Source organism: Hibiscus syriacus, unplaced genomic scaffold, assembly GCF_006381635.1.
Source record: "Hibiscus syriacus cultivar Baekdansim isolate YM2019G1 unplaced genomic scaffold, ASM638163v2 tig00110032_pilon, whole genome shotgun sequence".
Lineage (NCBI taxonomy): Eukaryota > Viridiplantae > Streptophyta > Magnoliopsida > Malvales > Malvaceae > Hibiscus > Hibiscus syriacus.
The window spans coordinates 279,518-291,452 of record NW_024062573.1 but is presented as its reverse complement, the minus strand read 5'-3'; the positions used below and the strand labels follow the sequence as shown (position 1 = coordinate 291,452).

The following is an 11,935-nucleotide window of genomic DNA, read 5'->3' as shown; positions in this document are numbered from 1 at the left end:
ACAATTAATTAAAAAAAATTGGGGTTATGAATAATTAATACCTTAAATAAAAAAATTGGTTGAAGTCAGAGTACACAGCATCAAACAAAAACAAGAAATCATCTTGTACAATTTTAAAGTTTTGAATGCCGTTTTTGCGGTGTTGAAGAACGATAACTTATTTCAAATTGCACTCAGACATTAAAATGACGCCTAATAATTTAAATTTTAAATTTCAATAACTTCTTATATAATAAAATAAAATAAAATATATATTTAATAAAAATTATCTTAAATCCAAAAGATTAAAGTACAGTTTTGTCTCTGGAATAAAATAAAATAGTTATATATTTAATAGATTTTTCTTTCTTCGCATTAAAAAATTGTGAACCGTTAAAATGTGACGCATAAAATTTTTATGAAAGAAAAAAATCATCTTGGTTGTTGTTGAATTCCGACATCTAATTTGAAAGTGTCTGGCCCAGACGGTATTGAACCAATCTTCTATAAGCAGAATTGGGACACGGTGAAAGATACCCTTTTGAACTTTGTAAATTCAGTCATAAATTCGGGGGCGATAGATACACGGGTGCTCAAAGCCTTCCTAGTGCTCGATCCCAAAACTAACACTGCTAATCGAATAACTCAGTTTCGTCCGTTTAGTCTCTTAAACAATTCGTACAAAACTTTCTCCAAGGTCTTGGTGCAACAACAATGACCGGTTATACAACGTATTGTAGGTCTGTACCAAAATAGCTTCTTGGCGGCGAGAAGTTGAACGGACAACATTTTGGTTGTGCAAGAAGTATAGTCCACGCTATGATAAGATTGAAGGGAAGGAAAGGGCTTTTAACCATGAAAATTTATCTCCAAAAAGCTTACCACAATGTGAATTGGTGTTTCCTTAAACAAACCCTTCAAGACATGGAACCTCTAGGACATTCAAGGTATCATCTCGGACGAAACAGGGGAGCAAATCCAAGGGATCCCAATCCCGGTAGGGAATAACGAGCAAAACCGAGATAAAGTCCTATGGGGTATCACCAAAGATGGGAAGTTCACGATAGCTTCAGCTGCCAAAGCTATCACAAACATGGAAATTCCAGAGCAACCATCGGAAAACATGAAATGGGTCTGGAGAGTGGAAGTTGCAGAATGGATTACAGTCTTCATATGGCTTTACAATCTGAATAAATTGAATACTAATAAAATTCGAGCGAAGAAGAACATGACCCCAAGACGCAAACTGGTTTGAGATGAGTTACATGCACAATACAAATATGATCAATTCGGAACAAGGGTTTTCAAGGAGTGGTTAAGGAAAAACTATTGTTCAAAAAGGGACATGGGAGATGGTTTAAGATGGGGTATACTCTTCTCGGCGACTATATGGAGTCTTCGGAGGAACATAAACGAAAGGGTCTTCGAAGAGAAGGGAGAAAATTCAACTCGAGTGGCACATTACGCACATAAGTTGGCAACGGATACGAGATCAGCATTGATGACAACATACAGACTCGTGATAAGAGAACTGGTTTGGGTAAGATAGATGAAACCTTCGGCAAGTTGCTGGATCAACAACACGGATGGGAGGTGCAAAGTAACCACGGAGTTGGCAACAACGGTAGGAATAATCAGGGACGAGAATGGTGATAGGATAGGTGGGTTTATGCTGAAAATTGGTAGAAAAAACAGCGCCTCTGCGAAACTATGGGGAGACAGACAGGGGCTTAAGGGAAAACTATTGTTCAAATAAAGACATGGGGGATGGTTTAAGTTGGGGTATACTCTTCTCGGCGACAATATGGAGTCTTTGGAAGAACAGGTCTTCGAAGAGAAGAGCGAAAATCCAAGTCGGGTGGCAAATTACGCACATAAGCTGGCAAGGATTACGGGATCAGCGTTGACGACAACATACAAACTCGTGACGATAGAGCTGGTTTGAGTAAGATATATGAAAACTTAGGTAATTTACTGGATCATCAACATGGATGGGGGTGTAAAGCAACCACTGAGTTAGCAGAAACGGGAGGAGTAATCAGGGACGAAAATGACGATTGGATAGGTGGGTTTATGTGGAAATTTGGTAGAACAAACAACACCTCCGCGGAGCTATGGGGAGCCTATCAAAGCTCATGATGAAGTTCTAAAATATCCAGGATCTCAATAACGGCTTAGTAACTCATGACACCACAACTTGAGTATCTGATTCTACGATCAACTCATGATGAACACCTTTTTCAGATTCATTAAACAATTCAAGGGTTGTTCTCATAGCAATCAATTCCGCATGGTCTAAACAATCCGGAGAAATCGGACTATAAAGTATAGCTCAAACCTCCCCTGATAATATTTTAGAACAATAATGTTAAAAGATTTAAAACAGTCAAATTCCTGAATTAAGGAAGGCATTGTATGACTAGTTTATCCGCTATCAAGAAAAATTAAACATGACTGTAGAAATGATTCAAACTAAAGGGAAAAAATTTCGGCAAAAAATGTATGATGATGAAAATTTTGAATTTAACTTCTCATGTGGTTGGCTAGAGCGGTTCAAGACTAGACATAGGATTAAGTCTTATAGAAGATTTGATGAAGATTGTTCAGTTGTTATGGAGAATATTGATGATGCTTTACCTCCAATAAGAGCTAAATTGGAAAATTTTAATTGGAATTATATCTATAATAAGAATGAAATAAATTTATTTTATCGTTTGCAAGAATATCATTCACTGACTACAAAGCAATTAGAAGGACCAAAAAAGACAAGGAAAATTTTATTGTTGTGGTTTGTTGCAAAGAGGATAGTTCGGATAAAAGGCCTCTTTAGATTATTGGTAAGTTTGCTAATGCTAGATGCTTTAAATGGGTGGATATTGACATTCTTAACTATAATTATCAAGCCAACAAAAAAGAAGCATAGATGATTGGATTACTTTTTCAATAATTGTTTTCGTTGGTTTAATTCTAGAATGACTAGTAGGAAGGTGTTTCTTATAGTAGACAACTGCCCAATCCATCCCAAGGTTATTGAAGGCTTGAGAAACACTGAATTATTCTTTTTGCATCCAAATTCAACATAGAAAATTCATTCATGTGATGCTAGAATTATTATAGCATTTAAAATTATTTATTATCAGTGTTGCTTTCATTCTAGCATCTTGGAAAGTTAAGAGAAAGGAGAACTAAATCCTGAAAAGATTAATGTATTCAATACAAGCCATTTCATTAATGTTGTTTGGAATATTGATGTGAAGCCTACAACTATTGCAAATTATTTTCGACATTGTAAAATCCGGTTGGATAAATATATGCCTCTCAAACAATAAATTGGTGATGTTGAAGGTATTCATAAATCTTTGATTGAGTCACTTATGGATGAAGAAATTATTCAAGGAGTAATGGATGTGCCAACTGATGACGAGCAAGATCCAGATGATAGTACTTGTCTTCTCAGAAGTTACCAACAGGTTATCACGAACTTTTTGTACAAAGACAAGATTTTAATGATTAAATCCGTAATTTATCGAGTTAAGTATGAATCCTCAAAGTACCTTTTCATTCAGGGTTAACTCAGACTATTTTTTATCTTTCAAGGGCATATTCATAATTTCTTAACCAAATAGTTTCGGTATTAACTCTTAACGAAAATAACTATAATTTAGAGATCCTATAGTCAATTCCTTCCCCGAACATTCTCTGATCTTTAAACGATTCCTTAACAGACTTCTAGTATCTGGCAAACCCTCTTGGGGTTAAAAACTAGTTATCCAAAATTTCCAAGTAAAACTAACATTTCTTATGCACATCAGAAATTTTATCAGATCAATATATCTTTTCAGAGTTATTAACCAACTTCCATGGACAATTCTTGTCATCTTACAACATAAGGGTATTTTCGTAATTTTATCCTATCTGAGTATTCTCATAATTTCCCATCCAAGTACCCTTAATGTTTAACCTTTGATGATATAAATATATGCTACATCCATGGCTGATTCTTTAACACTAATAACATAACTTTAATTTAATTCTAGCAATCCTTCAATTTCTTATATAAGGCATCTGAACCATATTCAGTTACCAAATTTTTTTACCATATTCAGATCGAGTGTAGAAATTAATTAACTATACAAACGAGACCAACATTATCTTATTCATGCATTTAATAATATCAACATGTTTCATAAAGCATAAAGAGGTAGTAAAGTATTACCTCGATTTTTGTGCCATACTGATCGACCATTAAATTCTATTTGAATGCCCTCGATCTTGAAATCAACTTCTAATAATTCCTCATATGCATATCAACATAAATTATATCAAAAACGGAGCTTAATTCTGAAAAACGGATAGAATCAGGTGATAAATCAGTCAAAAACAACTTATCGGTTTGAGTTTGGCGAAACGGACCTTAAAATCGAATTCAGAACGTCAAAAACATAAAATATGACTTTTTCGAAAATTTTGAATTTTTGGTCAAAGTAAATGGGTTTGGCTGGCAATTTCGAAGCCTTCGGGTCTGAATTTCGAAAAACGAACTACGGAATCGGACTCAGAATATCGAAAAATGTCAAGATAGGTATAATCGGTCAAATTCAAAGATCGTTTAATGCCCGGTCAACGCCGGTCAAAGTTCTGGTCAGCAGTGGTCAACGCCGGTCAACGCAGGTCAACAGTCGACCATTTTACACAAATATCACCCTAACAGATATTAATAACAAAATTAGCCACCTTCTGCAAATATTTACAAAACTAATACCCGAATTTTACACAAATAGCACCCCAAACAAAAATTAATTACAAAATTAACACCCAGACGATGCCCACTCTCGGGAGTGGCGCGTGGGGCGCGTGAACAGTGATAAGATGTCAGAAAATTCCCGGAAAAATTCCTAAAAATTATTTTAAGGCGTTTTGAGACACTTACCAAGCTCGGTTCACAATTTTGAATGGCGGAGAGCTCAATTCCGAAATGTCGGAAACTTTGATAGTCTCACCCCTCCACACACCAGCTATGATGGAGAAACGGAAGACACCGGCAGACTCAAAACTGCACAAGGAACACGATGGTATGGGAGGTGTCAAAAATGAATGGCCGGATAGTCGTGAATCGATGAAAAACCAACGGAAATCGAGTTAAAATCGACTATACTTCCGATTGAAATTAACGACAAACGACGTTGATTCACAACGAGAGGTTTGAGGGGTTTTGTTCATCAGTTGACAACGAACACTATGAGTTTCGGTTCGTCGATCGGATATCGGATGACGAGTAGATCGGAGTTGGAAGGAGGGTTGATGGAGGAGGAAAACTGGGAAATATGCGCAGAAAACATACGGGAATGAGTTTATAATTCATCCTATAAAAAATGGGTAAACCATGAGTTTAGTCACTGAACATTCTGCACTTCTTAAAATGAACTGCCAACTTTACGATTTTACAATTTAATCCTCAATTTCTTCCAAAATATCAAATTAAATTTACCACTTTAAAATTCCTAAAATTTAGCCTCTAAATTGGGGTGTTACAAAAATCGAGGTAATACATTACTAACTTTTCATGCTTTATGGAACATGTTGATATTGGTAAATGCATGAACAAAAATGTTTAGTTTTATCTGGATAGTTGATTAATTCCTACACTTGATACGAATACTGTAAAAAGTAGGTAACTGAATATGGATCAAATTACTAATATAAGAAATTGGAGGATAGTTGGAATTAAATTACAAGTTTTGTGAAGTGATAAAGGAATCATTTCTAGTTCATAGTTGATCCAGGAAAGCAATTAACCTTAGAATCTCTAGATTATAATTATCCTTGTTAAGAATTTTAATACCGAAATCACATGGTTAAGAAATTACAAAAAAATGCCCTTTAGAGGTAAAAATAGTCCGAGATGACTATGAATGAGAAAGTACCCTGAGAATTCGTACCTAACCCGATAAATTACATATTTAATTGTTAAGATCCTACTTTTGTTCAGAAAAACTCTGATAATATGTAAATCTCCAAGTTGTGAGTAAATACGTGAAGACAAATTTATCGAGGATGCTCCTTTATCAGAATTGTTTGAAAAAAATGAAATAGATTATAAGTTTGAATTAAATAATAAGACCAGACGAAAGGAAATGATTAAAATATTCTGGATTTGTAAAATGACCAAGATACCCCTAGAATAGAAATGACCCAAGAATATCACCAAGACTAGGAATGAATGGATATCCTCAAGCTTTAAAATAACTGGAATAACATCAAGCACCAAAATGACCAAAATACCCTTATAGAATAGACTAAGTAAATATCTTGGATTAATTAAGGAATCCAATAAACATGGGTGTTGTACTACCCTTAAAAGTTATGGAACTCAGCTTAAGTGAGTCGACCAACGCTAATGTTATGTCAGTACCTGAATAGCATATATACCACTTGAATTCTTGTTTGTCTCCTCAAGTTTGAATTGATGATAATTCTGGAAGTACTCAGATCAACTCTAGATCGCATTATGTACTAAGAAATGGATATATGTTAGACAAATCAACCATAAATACCAAATTGAACTGAACGAAAGTACACGTCTAAATTACTCTGGAAAACTCTGAAGTAACTGGAATGGACTTCACTGCTAAATGAACTAAGTAACCTCAATGACTGAGGATTAAGTAAGTGATTTGGATAAGTCTGGAAACTCTGATGGGTTTACACAGTGTATCATTACTATGGGTTATGAACCATAAATCAAGTATGTGCATTTCCTGATATCGTTGAAGCGTGGAAATGAAATAAAGACCATTGGAATATCTATTTAACGATGATTCCTAAAATGATCTATGGACAAGAATTTTTGGTATTAAAGAGTAAATACCCTGGAAGGGAAATGAATTGACCAGTCGACAAGCATCAGTTCTGGGAGTTGTTCAGCTCGAGTTGTTCGATAATCTGATCAATCGACATAGATTGAATCTTCATTTCTTCCTTATCAGCTTAAATCATATTATGAATAACTGATGATTCTGTCAGTTAATGAACTCTTCCAATAGTGATTCTAACTTCCATCATTTTATCGGTATACTGAAGATCTGTGTTTCTCTTCCTGATAAGATTATCCAATACCTCTGAATAATATCTGTAAACACTAGTGTGTTCCCTAATCACATAAATATTTTATCTGATTTCTTATTTGAATTATATTATGATACCTGAGTAGGATTCTGTTCTAATACCTGACCTGGATTCTGTTATGATATCTGACCTGAATTATGTTTTGATTTTTGATATATCCGTCTACGGACGGAACATGTATTATTTGCGGGGTATTGTTGGAGGAAGAATACTTGCAGGCCCCTAGGATTTGTGCTCAGGGCCTTAATGGACTTGACGGTGGGTGTATGGTTCTGGGAAACCTACACATTTGGACTTGTCGGTTGGAGGGATTACTATAGTTTTTAAAAATATGTTTTAAAAAGATCTGTATCTTTTCACTAGTTTTGCGAGAACACACTAGATAACCTATTCTGATCTCCTGAACCCAGTCATCCGAAATATTTCCCTTTGAACTGAAAACTTACTATCTGTTATTACTTGAGATATCAGTGGGACCTCAGCTCATCCTAAAAATCTGTATAAGTCTGAACCAATAAGAAAATATATGCTTATCTGTTATATGCACGTTCTTCAGCATCATCTGGTAGTTCTGTATTACTGAGCTTTCCAAAGCTCACTCTGTTACTCACCTTTTCAGGTTAAAATGATTGAACCAGTGCAACTATCAACATCAGTAGGTATTTCCATCGGCATCATTTGTGGAGTACGGTGCATATGATTAGGAGGCATATATCTTGTATTTTGTTTTTATATTCGAGTCTGAAAATCTATTTTATTTATGAATACTAATAAAATTTATTTTGTATTCATAAATCATTTTTTTAATTTACATGTTTTAATAAAAGTTTTAAATTTTCTGAGATTTTTATAGTAGTCACTCTGGTGGCCCTAATGTGACATCCAGATCGGATCGGGTTACCCGCATCGGTCTGAGGGGGTTACAGCTTAAGGAAAAACTATTGTTCAAAAAAGGACATGGGAGATGGTTTAAGCTGGGGTATACTCTTCTCGGCGAATATATGGAGTCTTTGGAGGAACAGAAACGAAAGGGTCTTCGAAGAGAATGGAGAAAATTCAAGTCGAGTGGCACATTACGCACATAAGATGGCAATGGATACTATATCAGCATTGATGACAACATACAGACTCGTGATAAGAGAACTGGTTTGGGTAAGATAGATGAAACCTTCGGGAAGTTGTTGGATCAACAAAACGGATGTGAGGTGCAAAGTAACCACGGAGTTGGCAATAGCGGGAGGAATAATCAGGGACGATAATGGTGATTGGATAGATGGTTTATGTTGAAAATTGGTAGAACAAACAGCGCCTCCACGGAACTATGGGGAGATAGACAGGGGCTTAAGGGAAAACTATTGTTCAAAGAGAGACATGGGGATGATTTAAGTTGGGGTATACTCTTCTTGATGACAATATGGAGTCTTTAGAAGAACAGGTCTTCGAAGAGAAGAGCGAAAAATGTCGGGTGGTAAATTACGCACATAAGCTGGTAAGGGATACAGGATCAGCGTTGATGACAACATACAAACTCGTGACGATAGAGCTGGTTTGGGTAAGATATATGAAATCTTCGGCAAGTTGCTGGATCATCAACATGGATGAGGGTGTAAATCAACCACTGAGTTAGCAAAAGCGGGAGGAGTAATCAGGGACGAAAATGATGATTGGATAGGTGGGTTTATGTGGAAATTTGGTAGAACAAACAACACCTCCGCGGAGCTATGGGGAGCCTATCAAAGCTCATGATGAAGTTCCAAAATATCCAGGATCTCAATAACGACTTAGTAACTCATGACACCGCAACTTGAGTATCTGATTCTACGATCAACTCATGATGAACACCTTTTTCAGATTCAATAAACAATTAAAGGGTTGTTCTCATAGCAATCAATTCCACATGGTCTAAATAATCCGAAGAAATCGGACTATAAAGTATAGATCAAACCTCCCCTGATAATATTTTAGAACAATAATGTTAAAAGATTTAAAACAGTCAAATTTCCTGAATTAAGGAAGGCATTGTATGACTAGTTTATCCGCTATCAAGAAAAATTAAACATGACTGTAGAAATGATTCAAACTAAAGGGAAAAAATTTCAGCAAAAAATGTATGGTGATGAAAATTTTGAATTTAACTTCTCATGTGGTTGGCTAGAGCGGTTCAAGACTAGACATAGGATTAAGTCTTATAGAAGATTTGATGAAGATGGTTCAGTTGTTACGGAGAATATTGACGATGTTTTACCTCCAATAAGAGCTAAATTGGAAAATTTTAATTGGAATTATATCTATAATAAGAATGAAATAAATTTATTTTATCGTTTGCAAGAATATCATTCACTGACTACAAAGCAATTAGAAGGACCAAAAAAGACAAGGAAAATTTTATTGTTGTGGTTTGTTGCAAAGAGGATAGTTCGGATAAAAGGCCTCTTTAGATTATTGGTAAATTTGCTAATGCTAGATGCTTTAAACGGGTGGATATTGACATTCTTAACTATAATTATAGAGCTAACAAAAAAGAAGCATAGATGATGGGATTGCTTTTTCAATAATTTTTTTCGATGGTTTAATTCTAGAATGACTGGTAGGAAGGTGTTTCTTATAGTAGACAACTGCCCAATCCATCCCAAGGTTATTGAAGGCTTGAGAAACACTGAATTATTCTTTTTGCATCCACATTCAACATAGAAAATTCATTCATGTGATGCTAGAACTATTATAGCATTTAAAATTATTTATTATCAGTGTTGCTTTCATTCTAGCATCTTGGAAAGTTACGAGAAAGAACTAAATCCTGAAAAGATTAATGTATTCGATACAAGCCATTTCATTAATGTTGTTTGGAATATTGATGTGAAGCCTACAACTATTGCAAATTAATTTCAACATTGTAAAATCCGGTTGGGTAAATATATGCCTCTCGAACAATAAATTGGTGATGTTGAAGGTATTCATAAATCTTTGATTGAGTCACTTATGGATGAAGAAATTATTCAAGGAGTAATGGATGTGCCAACTGATAACGAGCAAGATCCAGATGATAGAAATGTTTTATCATATGTTTCTCCAAAAGAGGCTTATTTAGCCATGGACAACGGCGGATCCAAAAGAAAAATTCAATGGTGGGCACACATATATTTATAATATAAAATTTTTGTACGTGATGAGCATGATAAAATTTTAGGGTGGGTACAATTAATAAAATGAATAATTAATTAAAAAATTAAATTTCAAAAGAGAATTCCTATTTTAGAATATTTAAGTGCCCACCCCAGAGGCCATGTACATCCACCAGTGGTCGTGGGTACCTTGAAGAATTGTTTAATACAACATGAAATGAAATATTCCAGATTTAGCCCTTTCAAAAGGTAAAGATAAAATTGTTTTTGATGTGCATGCAAAGAAGAAGCAGTTAACTATAAATGCATATTTTAACAAAGAATAAACTTGATCAGGTTTAGGACGTTGCATATATAAATTTATCTTGAGAGTTAATAAACACATAAACTTAAACTCAAATCTCATAGATATTAACAGTGTTAATCAAATTAATGCTCAATTAACATAAATTCGTTCATTTAACTGTTTCATATGCATTGGTTTTGATGGGCTGAATTAGATAACATGTATTATACTAGATTCAAAACTAATTGATCAAGTTTTCAGATTGCTGGAAAAATTGGACTCTAGTGCCGCCGACAAGCAAGTTAAGGTTATTAGAACAAAGTATATCGCAAGAAATTGTATCATTCAAAGCAAATAGAACAAATTCAAAATTATAGTAATAATAAAAGTTATCATGATCTTTCTAGGAATTAGGAAGGCAGATTTGATCCTATAAAATAAGAACAAAAGAAGCATGAAAATCATGTGGGTGTATATAGATTGATTAAAATACATGAAGTCCAATTGCGAAGAGGATTAAAATAAAGACAAGTGATGGCTATCCTGTAAAGCCTTTGGGGGGAACTTTGCCTATAAATAAGAGCGTATCCCAGGAAAGGATATATCATTCAAAGCAAGCAGAAGAATAGGCCAAAAAGAAAAAGAAGAATGGAGAGATCAGTAATTAGGGTTATACTAATAAGCTGCATTGTGATGTTGGGGTGGGCAATAGGTTCTTCCATGGCTGCTGAAGATGCGACAGCTTATTGGACGGACTACAAGGTTAAAGAGAATGACTGGAGTCTAACAAAGGTAGGCGTTTACTGCTCCCAGTTCCCTGAATATGCATCTAACACTATTGAATGGCGCAGCAACTATTATTGGACCGCCTTCTGTGGACTGGAGATTCCTAAGCCACAATCAAGATGTGGACTCTGCTTAAAAGTAAGCTCCCTTTGTTTTCAAGCAAAATAAATTTGTTTCTGTTTTACTAGAAACCATGCGTGCATGAATTGACAGAATGCATATATGAATGCAGGTGACCAACACTGCCAATGGAAAAAGCGTGACGGTGAGAGTGCTGGATACATGCACCAGGCCAAGTTTGGATTTGGACTATCCAGCGTTTTCTGAGATCATGGATGACAAAGGCAGGTGGGACGGGCATCTTACAGTGAACTATGAATTTGTGGATTGTGGTGATGATACTACAATTCGTCTCCATCATGCACTATAATATTTAACCTTAAATTTCATTTTAAACCTCAGATCCCCCACTTGGTTTCATGATCAACGTATTAGATAAAAAGTAAATATGCAGCTACTGCATGTAATAGCTAGCTAGCTAGAAATGCTTGCTTGCTCTTCAGTTTGTAATAATGATCATCCTGTATAACAAGTGTACGTGGGATCCATGATCACTGCTTAATTATCAACTCGTTTG

The 11,935-nt window shown here is 35.1% G+C and overlaps 1 protein-coding gene across 1 annotated transcript; it reads left to right on the top strand.

The window, feature by feature from the left end:
* The first annotated feature begins 4,954 nt into the window (after positions 1 to 4,954).
* On the top strand, positions 4,955 to 11,728 carry LOC120213566 (pathogenesis-related protein PR-4-like). Its single transcript, XM_039211670.1, has 3 exons — positions 4,955 to 5,051; positions 11,225 to 11,436; positions 11,531 to 11,728. The coding sequence occupies exons 1-3, from the start codon at positions 4,955 to 4,957 to the stop codon at positions 11,726 to 11,728; spliced, it is 507 nt and encodes a 168-aa protein (XP_039067601.1).
* Positions 11,729 to 11,935: the final 207 nt, after the last annotated feature.